Source organism: Oncorhynchus masou, chromosome 10 (assembly GCF_036934945.1).
Source record: "Oncorhynchus masou masou isolate Uvic2021 chromosome 10, UVic_Omas_1.1, whole genome shotgun sequence".
NCBI lineage: Eukaryota > Metazoa > Chordata > Actinopteri > Salmoniformes > Salmonidae > Oncorhynchus > Oncorhynchus masou.
In genome coordinates, this window is record NC_088221.1 from 24,492,358 (window position 1) to 24,509,813 (window position 17,456).

The 17,456-nt window shown below is 42.6% G+C and overlaps 1 protein-coding gene across 1 annotated transcript; it reads right to left on the minus strand.

The window, feature by feature from the left end:
• Positions 1 to 1,339: 1,339 nt before the first annotated feature.
• LOC135547394 (tetraspanin-7-like) lies at positions 1,340 to 14,029 on the minus strand. The gene is made up of 8 exons (XM_064976398.1): positions 13,832 to 14,029; positions 6,990 to 7,178; positions 5,589 to 5,663; positions 5,363 to 5,458; positions 5,128 to 5,283; positions 4,976 to 5,059; positions 4,703 to 4,783; positions 1,340 to 4,604 (listed from the first exon to the last, which is right to left on the minus strand). Exons 1-7 carry the CDS (start codon positions 14,006 to 14,008, stop codon positions 4,715 to 4,717), a joined length of 846 nt encoding a protein of 281 aa, XP_064832470.1. The 5' UTR covers positions 14,009 to 14,029; the 3' UTR covers positions 1,340 to 4,604; positions 4,703 to 4,714.
• Positions 14,030 to 17,456: the final 3,427 nt, after the last annotated feature.

The window sequence follows — 17,456 nt, forward strand, 5'->3', positions numbered from 1 at the left end:
GTATAGATTTACTGAAGAAGGGTTTTGGCCATCCCTTGTATAGATTTATTCAAGAGGAGTTTTGGCCATCCCTTGTATAGATTTACTCAAGAGGAGTTTTGGCCATCCCTTGTATAGATTTATTCAAGAGGAGTTTTGGCCATCCCTTGTATAGATTTATTCAAGAGGAGTTTTGGCCATCCCTTGTATAGATTTACTCAAGAGGAGTTTTGGCCATCCCTTGTATAGATTTATTCAAGAGGAGTTTTGGCCATCCCTTGTATAAATTTATTCAAGAGGAGTTTTGGCCATCCCTTGTATAGATTTACTCAAGAGGAGTTTTGGCCATCCCTTGTATAGATTTACTCAAGAGGAGTTTTGGCCATCCCTTGTATAGATTTACTCAAGAGGAGTTTTGGCCATCCCTTGTATAGAGGCTTAGCAGTCCAGAAAGGACTTGTTTTGTTGTGTAGCAATAACTCCAACCAGTGTTTCAGATCTGTGAGAAAACCAGGGCATAAGGAAGGAGGCGAAATGCATCCGTGTGCTTGTTGTGGCACTGAACAATGACGTCCTAGTGAGCAATGACGTCCTGTCTTGTTAACTATTCAATTCCCCTGCTTTTGCTTCATACTAACACGCTAGAGAGGGTAGTACATACAGCCATGGGGCCAAGCTTCCTGCCTTCCAGGACCTATATAATAGGCTTTGTCAGAGGAAAGCCCATTAAATTGTTAGAGACACGAGTCACGCAAGTCATAGACTGTTTTCTCTGCTATCGCACAGCGAGCGGTACCGGAGCGCTAAGTCTAGGACCAAAAGGCTCCTTAACAGCTTCTATCCCCAAACCATAAGACTGCTGAACAATTAATCCACCGGACTATTTACATTGACCCCCCCACTTCACCTCTACCTACATGTACAAATGACCTTAACTAGCCTGTACCCCCGCACACTGACTCTGTACTGGTACCCCCTGTATATGGCCTCGTTATTGTTATTTTATTGTGTTACTTGTATTATTTTTTACTTTAGTTTATTTGGTAAATATTTTCTTAACTCTTATTGAACTGCTGTGTTGGTTAAGTAAGAATTTCACGGTAAGTTCTACACTTGTTGTATTCGGCGCATGTGACAAATAAAGTTTGACTTGATTTGATTCATGGCAGAGTTCTTTAACACAGAGAAAGAGAGCGGTAGGAAGAAGGTTAGAGATAGGGAAGAAGAGAGGGAAAAGGTGGGAAGCGGGAGAGCTGCAGGGGGATAATGGAGGTGAAAGGTAAGAGGGCAAGGACAGAATGAGTAGAATACACCCCCATCACTCCAAACACAAAAAGAACGAGACACAGCGATTCAGCAGTAAAGTTATGACGATCATTTATTAATACAGTGATCACTGATGGTTACAATATCAACAACTGAACACACTGTATTGGCATGCAGGGGTGTCATGCACCCCAAAAATCTGAGTGGGCACAAATTACATAAGGATGGCTGGGGGGGATGGTCTGGAGTGATGGGAAGATGGATCATTTTGCATTTTTCAATCACCTGAAAACAGCCTTTTCCTGCAATCTAGAGCCATAATCATTATGTCAAAAATATTTGTATTTTTCAAAATATCTAAGCAAAACTCTTGAGCTGTCGGTATAATCATGACTGGTGTCTTTTTGTTTTAAATAACAAATGTTCTTCTCTGCATCTCTGCAAAAATCTGAGTAAAAGATGGAAAGGAATGTGAGTCTTATTCAGTACATTTAGTAATTGCTTGCTTTTCTAAAATCTACCAGCCTTTTCAGCATGCATGCCAACTAAGATAGTTAGACAAGCTAGCTACTCTAACTTGATTGATAGCCTGAAACGACTTCTTGGTAGCTAGTTATGAGGTTGGGAACTTATCTGGGCTAGGTAAAGCCAACAACAAACAACAACAAAATGTTTTACCAAAAAATGGGTACATATTTTTTAAACAAGATATGCATGATGCCTCTGTTGGCATGCTATAATAGCTGGTGCTGAGTTGTTTAAAAAGGTTGGCTACAAAACAATGTTTTAGCTTTTCGTTAACGCTGCAACTTTGGATTGCAATATTTATTGACTGGTCACTTTCACACATTTGTTTTGTTAGTTTGGTAGGACTTAGTGATCTACTTAATAACAGTAAAGTGGCTTACTACTCTGCTGGAGGTGGGGAAACTGGGGACCCAAGCTGTTCACAGGATTTCACATAATCCATCCATTTTAGGGAAGGAAATTCATTTCAATACACTGGGATTTCTTGGTAGCATTTTGTTTAAAGGTTCAGCTACCGGTTGTTTACCTGATATATGGAATGGTGCTCTAATTTAGTATCAACAAAACAAATAAATTATTCATAGATATTATTGTATAATTACCATTTTACCATGCAATTTCTATGTACATACCAGTAATCCCTTCCATAAAAAGATTTCATGCAAAATAGTTGAGATTTTAATAACCAAGTATTGTAAATCTGAGTCATTAGTGAAAACAGCATACATGGGAGACCCAGAACCAGGGCTGAGATCCCTTGTATAGATGGGTTGGTTGTTTAGCAACAAAACCGAACCATGTACAACTAATGGGGCAAAACATACAGGGTTGGCTTGGATTGTTGATCACAGGTAAACTATATTTCGTCTCCAATGTTTACTGAAAAAATAAATAAAATTGCACAATGAGCACTCAAATACATTGTTACAGTTGTTGGTTAGCTAGCTAGCTCGCAAATCTTTGCCATAATAGCATCGATGTGACGTGGCATAAGTCAAAACACCTCACAACAAGATAAGTACAGGAGCAAACGAGCCACTTACGATTCCCCACACGTCTGTTTTGCTAGCTATCTGGCCATCCAGAAACATAACAACACACAGCTTCTGCCCCTTTGAAGCACACGCAATGTTTTCATGACGTTGTCAGTGAACCCGTCTATAGCACAGAGGTCCCAGCTGCCTCTGTCATGACTAAGACATGGACATACATACATACACAACACCATAAGAGGCCCCGGTTGGAGCATTGAAATCATGTCATTGACCTGAGCCGTACATCTATATGAGCATTGACTGTATCTCAAATGATACCCTATTCCCGGTTGAACACTCATGTCGGGATTCCACCTCTACTCTTTCTCACTCACTCACACACAAACGTGCACAAAGATGCACAATCAAAGGCAGACATACAAAAAAAACATACAAAAAAATGAAATGTCAACAATACATAAATTAAGCAAAATGTAAACATAGGTCTATATATCTCAACATGTGGCACAAAAACACATAACATCAATAAAATCAATAAATAATACTATTTATCAGAATCAGACAAAACTAAACACACAAATATTACAAGAACATACAAATAAATCCGAACAGCACAGTGTTCCAGACCAAAGTCGGCACACACACATCATGATGTGTTATTATAATAAATTATAAAGAACCTAGGAGCGCGTAAGTGGGAGGAGCTATAGGAATGGAATAAATGGAACGTATCAAACATATGAAACCACGTTTAACTCCACTCCAGCCATTACAATGAGCCAGTCCTCCTATAGCTTCTCCCACCAGCCAGAGTAAGCCACATTTACACATCCACAGACCAAATCAATTGCAGTTCATTGTTATCTAATGCCATAGATATGGACACAATAGTCAGATATCATCCATGTAGCAGCAAAAAAGCAAAGATGCAAATGAAAGGCTAAAGTTAGCTCTAAATGCTCTCTCAATGTTTCATCAACATATCTTCTTTAAATGTCTGAAGTTTAGGTATTTACAGTGATTAGGAACATAATGAAAATACAGTGTATGTCAGCGACTGTATATATTTATGTGGGTTAATAATGTAATGTCTATTCAAATATGTGCATCGCTTTGGAGATGCTAGGGCCTATATGGAGCATGCCAGACCACAAGGGGGAACTGTGAGAGGACAGGGAGACACAGGGGTCAAAGACTGCTAAGGAGAAGGATGACGTTGCCCCTTAGCACTAATGCAGGGTCAGATATTCATTCATTATCTTAATGGTTAAAGTTAGCATCAAGGGGGGTGAGCTGATCCTAGACCTGTACCTCAGGGAAACTTCTCCACAGTGTCAGAGACTGCTAAGCTCATATGGAGTAGGAGGACGTTGCCCCTAGATGCTGGTCCAAGGTCAATCTTGTGTTGGGGAGGGTAAGCTGATCCTAGATCAGTGCTTACTTGCAACTTTTACCAGCAGAGTCATTCAGTGGAGGAGTTTAAGGTACTGAGAGAAGCTCACGGCAAAGTAGCATTAAGGAATGGTGTTTCTTTACAATAAGTTACAATAATGAGAGAGAGAGGGGGGGGTGAGAGGGGAGAGAAAGTGAGAGAGAGAGCGAGAGAGAGCGAGAGCGAGAGGGGAGAGAAAGTGAGATAGAGCGAGAGAGGGAGAGGGGAGAGAAAGTGAGAGAGAGAGAGAGAGAGAGAGAGAGAGAGGGGAGAGAAAGTGAGAGAGAGAGAGGGGGGGGAGAGAGAGAGAGGGGGGGGGGGTTTAGTGATGCAATGTGCTAGTGTTGTGGGGATCTTCTGTCCCAGTCTACCAAGATGCTGTTCACCCTCTCCTCTTCATCTCCCTAAAAACAAAAAAACAACCACATAGGCTCTTAGATGTGTTTATAGTGTGTGTGTATAGTGTGTGCGTGTGTGCGTAAGTGAGAGAATCGTCACTAACCTGCTCTCCCAGCTACACCATCTCATACTGATTAGCTGTAATGATCCTGGACAGACAACATGCCAGCAACATGCCAATCAACTGAGAAGGAGAGAGAGAGATAACTTTAGATCAGTGTTTTTCAACTTACCCCCAGCAGTACACATTTGTATTGTCCGGGGCTACAATAAAATGTTTACTGGAGGGTTGGAGTTGGGAAACACTGCTTTAGATTATAGTAGACCTTAAAAACAGCACTCATATCAACACACAAGTGCATTCTCTCCATCTCACCTGTGAGAAGGCGATGCCAAAAGTCACTCCTGCAATGATGGCCATGTTGATCTCGAGGAAGGAGGTGACCAGTTCATAACAGCCCTGAAACACAGGGGACGGGTTAGTGTGTAACACAGTGGATGGTTACAGACACACAGACACACACACACCTGCTGGTTGATTTTGGTGTGGTTTATGGTGGTGTTGCGGAGGTCCTGCGGGTTGCAGTCAGAGGAGTTGGAGCAGCAGCTCAAGGGAAAGCCGTTAGCAGGGTAGTACACACTGCCCAACCAGCTGGTGTAGTTGTACACCCCACAGCAATGCAGCTGGAGAGAGACAAACAGACAGAGATGTGATTGAATTGTGTGTTGTTAGAATAGTAGTTTTGTTGTTGTTGTGACTCACGCTGCTTTGGACGTTGTCCACAACCAGGCTCTTCTCATCCTCAGCATCATAGTTCAACACCGCGTCAGTATACGTCCTCAGGAAGGTTCCCTTTATCTGTGGACACACACGCACAAACACGCGGGCACACACACACACGTGATGTGACGTATTTCTATTGGCAGGTAAGCGGCTGAGATGGGGCCAGATGAATTGTGGGTAATGTATTACAAATAGAGAAACTGACCTCATGACGAAAAACAAAGCCAGAGATCCCAGCCACCAACTCAGCTAGGAACACCAGGGATAAGAACATTGCATACTGTAGAGAGATAGAGAGAGATGGGTAGAGAGTGGTGAATCCACACACACACACACACACACACACACACACACACACACACACACACACACACACACAAAAACATTTTGTCCATTAAAATAATCTATTTGATCTAAAATACAGTGTAGACATTGTTAATGTTGTAAATTACTATTGTAGTTGGAAACAACAACTGTCACTCCTGTGTTCCAATGGCACATTGTGTTAGCTAATCCAAGTTTATAATTTTAAAATGCTAATTGATCATTAGAAACCCCTTTTGCAATTATGTTAGCGCAGCTGAAAACTGAAGTCCTGATTAAAAGAAGCAATAAAACTGGCCTCCTTTAGACTAGTTGAGTATCTGGAGCATCAGCATTTGTGGGTTCGATTACAGACTTAAAATGGCCAGAAACAAAGAACTTTCTTCGAAAACTCATCAGTCTATTCTTGTTCTGAGAAATGAAGGCTATTCCATGCGAGTAATTGCCAAGAAACTGAAGATCTCGTACAATGCTGTGCACTACTCTCTTCACAGAACAGAGCAAACTAGCTCTAACCAGAATAGAAAGAGGAGTGGGAGGCCCCGGTGCACAACTGAGCAACAGGACAAGTACATTAGAGTGTCTAGTTTGAGAAACAGATGCCTAACAAGTTCTCAACTGGCAATTTCATTAAATAGTACCCGCAAAACACCCGTCTCAACATCAACAGTGAAGAGGCGACTCCGGAATGCTGGCCTTCTAGGCAGATTTGCAAAGAAAAACCCATTTCTCAGACTGGCCAATAAAAAGAAAAGATTAAGACAAAAGAACACAGACACTGGACAGAGGAACTCTGCTTAGAAGGCCAGCATCCCGGAGTCACCTCTTCACTGTTGACGTTGAGACTGGTGTTTTGCAGGTACTAGTTAATGAAGCTGCCAGTTGAGGACTCCAGATACTCAACTAGTCTATGCCATGCCATTAGAACACAGGATGGTTGCTGATAATGGGCCTCTGTACGCATATGTAGATATTCCATAAAAAAATCTGCCGTTTCCAGCTAAAATAGTAATTTACAACATTAATAATGTCTACACTGTATTTCTGAACAAATTTATGTTATTTTAATGGACAGAAAATGTGATTTTCTTTCAAAAACAAGGACATATCTAAGTGATCCTTAACTTTTGAATGGTAGTGTAGATAATTATCATTGTGTTTCTCCAACTGCTCTGGGTTAATCAGTATCCAAACAATGCTTCACAACCCCAGCTGCAGATTCCCAGCTCCAGTGTGTGTGTGTGTATCTGTCTGCATGCTCCTCTCCTCCCTCTCCCCTCACCAGTTTGAGCATCCATGGGCTCCCCCTGCAGGTGGCGAAGCATCCGAACAGGCCGAAGACGATGATGACAGTCCCAGTGCCGATGAGGACGTATGGAGCATTGGTGGTGTTCTCAGCTATCAGAGAGATATAAGGGCCCAGCATAAACTTCCCCCATACTCCCACTGCCAAGAGGATCGCTCCTGTGATCTGAAGAACAGAAAGAAAGCGAGAAACAGAGTGGGAAAGGAGATGAGTGAAAGGGGAGAGGACAGAGAGAGGGTAGGTAGTAAAGGGGAAATATATAAGTGAAGGGTGAAAAGTGGTGAGAGAGCAGATGGAGGAGACAGAGGAGAGGGGAGAAGATGCCAGACAGACGTTGACATCCAGAGGTACACTATTCAGCCAGCAGAGTGCAGTGCTGCTACTGATGGTGCTACTGGTAGTGCTTAGACCAAAGACTAGAGAACACCCCCATGGCTCAACAATGCATAGCCACCCACCCTCTGCATCCCCACAGTATGGGACAATGAAGTTTCCCCTGGACACAGATCTAAGATAATCTTTTTTGAGTGTAATTGATAGCAGGTTTAAATGTAGTCATAAACTGGCTGGTTTGAGACCTGAATGCTGATTGGCTGACAGTGGTGGTATATCAGACCATGTGTATGACAAAACATGTATTTTTACTGCTCTAATTACGTTGTTAACCAGTTTATAATAGCAATAAGGCACCTCTGGGGTTTGTGGTATATGGCCAATATACCACGGCTAAAGGCGCGTTGCATCGTGCCTAAGAACAGCCCTTATATGTTGGCCATATACCAGGGTCTTATTGCTTAATTATACCATGGAATACTCCTTTCTGATTGGTTTGAAGGGCATTCTAAAGTGTGTATTATTTCCCTACAACACGGTAGAATTCAATGGCTATGGTTATTATTTTTTTTACACGTTTTGTTTAAGCTGCTTTTGAAAGCAAAAGTCAAATTGAAAACAGTATGGGTTTTGTTGAATTCTATTTTCATAATAGCAAGCTAGGACTCATGGTTCGGTTAGCTAAACTAGCAAGTATGTTTGGTTACCACGGCAACTACGGTAGCTATTTAGTAAACTTCATTCCTACTGGCAAATGAACACATTTCTAGTTGCAAATGTGTTAAATTATAGCCATGGTATAAAAGAGATAATCAACTCGAGGCTCTATGCGTTCTCTGGAAAATAATACAACTCGGTGGAAGGTGTGTTTCACTCCGCTAATGCGTTGTGGAACACACCTTCCACACGTCGTTCATTATTTTACACAGAACGCATAGCCCCTTGTTATTTATCCCTTACATAAGTGATAACTAGATCAACCTTTCAGCTTGTCCTCTTACCAAGGAGCAAATAGCAGTTGTTTCTAGGTGTCATAACAGAGAGGGGAGTGCAGAGAAAGAGAGAGACAGAGAGAGGGAAGGAATGGGGGGAGGTTGAAGGGATATGTTGATAGTTTTTCTGTGGAACACATACACACACGCGCACACACACACACACAAAGAGGGAGCGAATCAAAAGGCCCCTTTGATCCAGAGCGAGCCGCTTCCTCGTGTGGCACTGCTCTTAGCATTTCTAATGAAGGCCACTCATAAAGGAGTGTGTTGTGTGGGCCAGCTAAATGCCCGTGTCCCAGCTGGGGGGCAGCTGCTTTTTGGGACGGGGTACAGAAGGGGTGCCGATCTGTTAATGCCACCAATTTAGCAAAGCCTGTTGCCAACTCATCATCAGCCCCCTACCCCCCACCACGAGGTCCCTCTCTCCTGCCGGCTGTCATACTGCCACATAGCAGGCCTGCACACACATCCACATAAGCAGAACCACACAGGCACACAAACAATGTGACATATAGTTTTACTGGCAGGTGTCAGGCCCAATTGTGGTCTAAATGTATTATCATTACCCGAATGAGGTGCAGTGCTTGACTGTAGCAAACATCTGCACATCATAGGACTAGTTATCAAGGCCTTGATTAGTTGCATCAGGTTTGTTAGTGCTGGGCTGGGACAAACATGTGCACCCGTTTGGGATGGAAGAACACTAGGAGAGGTGTCAAGGACAGGGACCGTTTGGCTGGCAGGGCCAGAGTTAAACTGTATCCATGGTAACAGACATCCATCTCTGAGGTGCTGCAGTATCCAAGCAGAATTCAGCCAAAACATACAAAAAAGCTCCCTCGCCTCCTCTTTGTTTTCTAACCTTGTATGAACAGCAGGTGGCAAACCCCCTCCCTCTCCATAAGTCTAAATGTACTAACTGCCCTCAAAACCTGGACTGTTCTTCACAAATGAAAAGACTGAGGCACTACAATCCCTTAAAAACCACAAAATGATAAAACTTTACTTTTTATCAAAGCACCACCACAGACCTAAATCAATAAAATGTCCCTATTATATCTGAATGTGTTTATTTCTCAACCATTCATAAGTAATGACACCAACACAGACCAAATGGCTCATTTTTAGTAATGAGTGGAGACACAAACACGGCATTAATGATTCAAGCTCAGATCCCTCTCTGTACTGTATAGCTGGTACTACATAATGTACACAGTATAATGGCAATGCTCCTACATTTATCACTGTTGGAAGTCTTGCGGTTTCAATGTGCGTAGCGAACTTAGCAGAGAATCAATTATGCTCCACCTCGTGGCCTGTGTGAGCTTGTACTTAATGACCATTCAGGATAGACAAGACTATCTGCCATCATTATGAGAATACTGCCTTGATAATGGTTTATTCTACTGTTCTATTATCGCTGATATTCATCTTATTTAACAAGAATCGCTTGCAGATTTCTATAAACATAAAACAAAAAGTAGTTATCAGGTAGGCTAACTATCATGTAAATACCGTTTACCAAGGGATTCAAGAAAATTTGTATTTTTTTTCCAGAATCTTTTGGGACTTTGTGAGAAATGATAATATCTTAATCACAAGTTATAAGTGGGTGCACACACATAAGATAAGTGCACAAGCCAATTTCCCACACTAATAGTCACATGTTCATTCCAGCTGTTCTGCGGTGAGGTGTATGCCCTCGTCCAATGGCCCTGAGAGGTGAGTTCTGCGTGTTAAGGAGTGTGTTTTCTTTGTCGTTGTACCAGTATACGTATCCCTCTACTGATTTATCAATGTCTATCAATCTATCTATCTTGTCTTTGTATTATAAAAATCCTTGCATCTATGTTGTTTATTTAACTAGGCAAGTCAATTAAGAACAAATTCTTATTTCCAATGACGGCCTACCCCGGCCAACGCTGGGCCAATTGTGCGCCGCCCTATGGGACTCCCAATCACAGCTGGTTGCGATACAGCCTAGATTCAAACCAGGGTGTCTGTAGTGACGCCTCTAGAACTGAGACGCAGTGCCTTAGACTGTTGCACCACTCGGGAGCCCCTATTACATTGGTAGTCAGGCCAGAAGATAGACTAGACAGTGTGTTTGTCTGCATGCAATACAGCTGATGTCATATGTTGAAAACAGAACCCAGGCTAGGGCTGGAGGAAGTGATGATGATGTTGTTGTGATGCAATCGACCATTGTAGAGGTTGCCCTTAGTCCGAGATCTAGGATCAGATGACTCTAACAATCTGAACCATTAGGGTTATGAAGAAAACTTTGGACCCTGTATCACAGGTAACGAGGCAAATAAACTAATAAATTCCAATGCAATCTGGGAGATTACTCAGAACCCAGCAGCCATGGCAACATGAATGACCCCTTTCCCCCCAGTCCCCAAAAGAGAAAATATGGCCCACTTGGTTAAAACTGGTTGAATCGACGCTGTTTCCATGGCATTTCAAAAACAACAAAAAATCAAATGTGATGGCCTTGAATCAACATGGAAAACTGATTAGATTTGCAAAAACTCATCAACCTCAGGGAATTGCACTTTTTTCCCCCAACTTTTAATGTAATTCCAATGACATGGTGACATTTTTTGTTGATTTCACGCATAATTCACATTAGTTGAACACTCAACCAAATGTAAATCAAAACTAGACATTGAAATCAGAGGAGGTTGGTGGGAGGAGCTATAGGAGGACAAGCTCATTGTAATGGCTGGAATGGAATGGTATAAAACCACCTGTTTGACTATGTTCCATTTATTCCATTCCAGCCATTACAGTGAGCTTGTCCTCATATAGCTCCTCCCACCAGTCTCCTCGGGGAGTGGGGGAGGTCTATTTTTAACATTAAAACATGCCAGTGTCTCACATACCCCAAGTCTACCAACTGCACTACTGGAGACCACAGCGTGTGAACTAGAGTCTGAAGCACTCGCCGGAAGACATTAGCTGTCATGACAAGCTGACGACAGTGAAACTCAGGAACCAAACTATCTGAAGAATTTCAAACCACCACCAACACCCACCCCTCTGACCTCAGTCCATTCCAAGGTGTAGACACCCACCCCTCTGACCTCAGCCCATTCCAAGGTGTAGACACCCACCCCTCTGACCTCAGCCCAGTCCAAGGTGTAGACACCCACCCCTCTGACCTCAGCCCAGTCCAAGGTGTAGACACCCACCCCTCTGACCTCAGCCCATTCCAAGGTGTAGACACCCACCCCTCTGACCTCAGCCCATTCCAAAGTGTAGACACCCACCCCTCTGACCTCAGCCCATTTCAGCCCATTCCAAGGTGTAGACACCCACCCCTTTGACCTCAGCCCATTTCAGCCCATTCCAAAGTGTAGACACCCAGCCCTTTGTCCTCAGCCCATTTCAGCCCATTCCAAAGTGTAGACACCCACCCCTCTGAACTCAGCCCATTCCAAAGTGTAGACACCCACCCCTCTGACCTCAGCCCATTTCAGCCCATTCCAAGGTGTAGACACCCACCCCTTTGACCTCAGCCCATAGACACCCACCCCTTTGACCTCAGCCCATTTCAGCCCATTCCAAAGTGTAGACACCCACCCCTCTGAACTCAGCCCATTCCAAAGTGTAGACACCCACCCCTCTGACCTCAGCCCATTTCAGCCCATTCCAAGGTGTAGACACCCACCCCTTTGACCTCAGCCCATTTCAGCCCAGTCCAAGGTGTAGACACCCACCCCTTTGACCTCAGCCCATTTCAGCCCATTCCAAGGTGTAGACACCCAGCCCTTTGTCCTCAGCCCATTTCAGCCCATTCCAAGGTGTAGAAGGAGCATCACTCTATCCTTGTCTAACAAAGATATCTCTCAGGATAAGAGCTGTAAATACACACTGAGTTTGTTTACTTTTGGTTTGACTGTAGAGGGATTGCTTATGTGTTACCCAGTTACCCATCCAACTTGATGCCCATCTGTAGGCTACTGTTTCTCATGTAGCCTAATAGACACAGGAGTTGGTTTAAGAAATACATGCTATGGTATGACCCTTGAAGCATCGTTACCCATCGCGCCACAAAAGCTGCGGCCCTTGCAGAGCAAGGTGAACAACTACATCAAGGCCTCAGAGCGAGTGTCGCCATTGATTGAAATGCTATTAGCGCAGACCACCGCTAACTAGCTAGCCATTTCACATCGGTTACACCAGCTTTGGAAGAAAACAACAAATGTAGACATTTATGGTCTATTTAGTTTACATATATTTTAAAGGCTATTTATACATATTTTCTGTTTTATAAAACCAGTATAAACTGTATTTATTATTATATGACAATATTTTGCAGTGACAGTATTTCTATTACACCATTTTTAATATACATGAATTACTTTAATTTTCCAGCATAAGTAAAAGCAAGAAATGCATTACCTCAACTCTGGCCCTCAATGCCAGTTCCACTGCATTTTTTTATTCCCCTCTAATCAGGGAATGATTTAGACCTGGGACACTAGGTGGGCACAATTAACTATCAGGTAGAAAAGAAAACCAGCATGCTCTGGACCTCAACGGGTAAGAGTTGAATACCCCTGACCTATGCCTATACGGCCATTCTTTCCAATTAGACTGGTTTGGATTTATCCCTGACCAAAATGGCTGCCATTATCACATCATTCTGGATCTTTGAAGGTTTATGACATAGTGATCCTATTAAATTAATAGGGGGGCTATGATCAAAACAAACAATTTAACAGGATGCAGACAAATAATTCCAAATGGGCTGTAGGCTATGTTTACAAAGTCAGGTGCACATCCATGTCGGGGCTATATAGTGCAACATATCCAGTATGGTTCATCTAAATCAATGACAAAACATTGTATGCTGGTATAATGACCAATGACAAGAGCATATGCATACTGTAGCCTTGGCATTGACGGGGTGACTTCCATGTTAGCTACGCACCAAATGATGGACCAGACAGAAACCGTTACATGAGTGGCTGCTGATTTGCCTGCATCAACAGCCTCGACTGATAACCTCTGCCTATCTCTGTCACCACAGAGAAGCTGCTGCACTCTATATTCTACGCATATGCCATGCATATGTATTGCGGTCATACTGACAACTTCGAAATAGAGAGCAACGTTTCGCGAGCTGGAGTCGGTGACAATGTGCGCAATAAGCCTACAGCTGGGTTGGACAGCTGAGGATGTCGCATTTCGCCAAGCGTGTGGTTGTAAACATTACCCGATAAGTCATCGTCACAAAAGGCACAGCTGAAACACATTTATAGCATTACATGTACGGTAGCAAGAAGTCCTATAAAGACGAACGTCCACCCTCGAATGAATCATCCATGTAGAAAATAAAGGTAGGCTACCCCGTTCGTCATAGAGGGCATGCATTTATTTTCTATACGGGTACATCGCACATGTCTGCATCTACAACGACAACTATCTCCCCAAGGCTTACATTGGGGAATGGATAAACCTAGGGTAACGTTAACTTACCCAAAATACGAAGGAGTAAACGATGAGGAGGGTTTTGAGAAAGGTTATCACTGGTTTGGTCTCCATTATGCCCAATGCCCTACCACAGTAAACTGAAAAGGAGGTTTCTGCAAACCTTGCGCTACCATGACTCTCCGCTAGAGGACATTCACAGCGCAGCCGCCAAAATTGCCCCATTAACCACTGATACAGGCTCAGATATTCTTTCTCCGGAATAGTAGGTAAGATTCGCTTTGACAAGTGTTATCTGTTCGTAGATCTGATCTGTGGAGCAAATAACCCGAGAAACAACACAGCTCCATTACACCCTATTGGCGTGCGTTTCCAAGGGCAGTATTATCATTCAGGGTTGCGAGGTTAAGATAGAACGGTGTTCAACGTTTAATTTTTTTTTGCATACAAGCAGTTTTACTATGATTTATGCAGTGCATGGTCGGACTAATCAAGTGTCAGGCCCTGGGAAATAACATTTTAAATGACCCCCTATTGGAGTCAGAAATAACATTTTAAAGCAGATGTTCTGCAATTCTAAGCATTTTGCCTTAGGGCAGAGATACCATTTAGCATTTTTCAGGCTTAAATTACCATGCTTTTAAATTCAAACAATTTTTCGGGGAGGCCCATCTTGCGCAGCTAAAAAGGTTAAAAGAACATACATTGTGGATGAATATTTACATTTTATTGCACCATGTAAATATTATTCCATGGATCCCTTGTCCAAAATGCCTTTAATCTGTTGTTGCTACGTAGCAATATTCATAAACATTCAGTTGTATAAATAAAAATAAAATAAAAAGTCTGCGGACCCCCTGCAGTACATCGGACCCTTCTTTGGGAACCCCTGGCCTAACCTACTCTGTCTAGTTGTAGAAGTGGTAGGGAGTCCGATCTGGGAGTCATACGCCACCCTGTGGTCAATGCAGTACACAAGCACAAGGAAACGATTATGCATCCATGCCTGGAAGGCTACTGAACACCAGAAATAGTTATAAATAATTCGTCTGGCTGTGTGTGCTTTTGACAGGCATTTTGATATTAAAAAGTCAATGTATAGATTATTCCTATCATGCAACACGGTAGACAGTCGGATGGTGATATAATGTAGTAAAATTAAATTAATCGCTTTAATCGCCACTTTGTCCTAAACGTCATTAAATCCTAGTCCATATGATGCGTTACCGGGAGCCAAAGTGGTAACGTTAGCTAACCTGTCAGCAGAAAATGCTGGCACTAGAGTCACAACCACTCCCACTGATGTGTATTACTCATTCATACCGGACAATGGAGACACGGTTACTAAGAGGGCGGGGCGCGGTTCAGCCATTGCACTCCGGCTATGATGATCCATGCACTGTTGAAATATCGATTGCAACATTTCTGGTAGCTCTGCCCTGATCTTGCTGTCTAAAAGTACTTGTATGTAATTAGTCTGTTGCTGGTGGTCCAAGTAGTGATTTTGTGATCTGTTGAGTTTCGTGTTGAGAAATAGATTTGTTAGCATTTACCTTTAGGTTACTTTAGCTTTGCTTCTTCATTGGATGAATGGTTTTATAATTTAGCATCTACTGTATTTCAAAGCGAACTAGGCCCACTAACTTTTATTCTATATATTTCGAATACCCCGATTGTTGGCTGATATATGCTGATAATTTATTAGGCCCACTTTTGAATGGATTGTTTTGCGTCCTTAGACGTAATCGTTTTTATTTGCTAGATAATAAAGTGTATAACAGTTTGCAATTCAAGACCACGATAAATAATAGATTACTGCTCATTGTAACATAAATACACATTTGTGTGCAGCTATATGGTTAGTTCAATAAAACATTATTGAATGACTTTCGGGGAATCACATTAACTTGAAAAGTGTGCCTAAAGTTGAATTGTCCAGCATCTGACAATTGTATCACATCAAAATATACTGGTCGGGTACACAGTTTAGCAGATGTTAAAGCTTGTGTTACTAACAGTGCATCAAATATGTCAAACAAGTACACAAATAATAATTAAAAATTAAAAACAACAAATTACTAATGTCAGAACGAATCCAATGAATAACCCATTACTATCATCCATGCATACATACACGAAAAATATATACTTTTTCGTGTATTTTTATGTACAGCAGTATATATATATACAGCGAGCTATGTTGAGCAACCAGTGCATAAATAAACAGTGTAACAAAATGCAATACAGTAGTAGATTTAGTAGAATGAGCTCTGTGAATAATGCAGTATAAATGCACTGTGTGAAAACAGTATAAAAAACAGTATAAACAGTATAAAAAAACGGTCCAGTGTTTGTCTCTACAGTGCATTCGTAAAGTATTCAGACCCCTTGACTTTTTCCACGTTTTGTTACATCAGTCTTATTCTAAAATGGATTCTCTTTTTTTTTAAATCACCACATTGACAAAGCAAAAACTGTTTTTTCTGAACTTTATTTACACAACTATTCAGACCCTTTGCTATGAGACTCGAAATTGAGCTCAGCTGTTTATACAATTTGACTGTTGTCAAGCTGGGTAAATTCAATTGATTAGACATGATTAGAAAGGCACACACCTGTTTATATAAGGTCCCACAGTCGACGGAGCATGTCAGAGCAAAAACCAAGCCACGAGGTCGAAGAAATTGTCCGTAGAGCCCCGAGACAGGATTGTGTCAAGGCACTGATCTGGGGAAGGGTACAAAAAAATGAATTGAAGGTAACCAAGAACACAGTGGCCTCCATCATTCTTAAATGGAAAACGTTTGGAACCACCAAGACTTTTCCACCAAGACCTTTCCGTCCGGCCAAACTGAGCAATCGGAGGAGAAGGGCCTTGGTCCGGGAGGTGACCAAGAACCCGATAGGCACTCTGACAGAGCTCCAGAGTTCTTCTGTGGAGGTGGGAGAACCTTCCAGAAGGACAACCATGTCTGCAGCACTCCACCAATCAGGCCTTTATGGTAGAGTGGCCAGACAGAAGCCACTCCTCAGTAAAAGGCACATGACATCTGCTTGGAGTTTTCCAAAAGGCACCTAAAGGACTCTCAGACCATGAGAAACAAGATTCTCTGGTCTGATGAAACCAAGATTGAACTCTTTGGCCTGAATGCCAAGCTTCACGCCTGGAGGAAACCTGGCACCATTCCTACGGTGAAGCATGGTGGTGGCAGCATCATGCAGGGAGGATGTTTTTCCGCGACGGGACTGGGAGACTAGTCAGGATCGAGGCAAAGATGAACGGAGCAAAGTACAGAGGGATCCTTGATGAAAACCTGCTCCAGAGTGCTCAGGACCTTGGAAGGTGAACTTTTGCCCCAGTCTAACAGGACAACGGCCCTAAGCACACAGCCAAGACAACTCAGGAGTGGCTTCGGGACAAGTCTCTGAATGTCCTTGAGTGGCCCAGCCAGAGCCCGGACTTGAACCCGATCGAACATCTCTGGAGAGACCTATAAATAGCTGTGCAGCGACACTCCCCATCCAACCTGACAGAGCTTGAGAGGAGCTGCAGAGAATGGGAGGAACTCCCCAAATATAGCTGTGTCATACCGAAGAAGACTTGAGGCTCTAATCACTGCCAACGAAGTACTGAGTAAATGGTCTGAATACTAATATAATTTTTACATTTAGT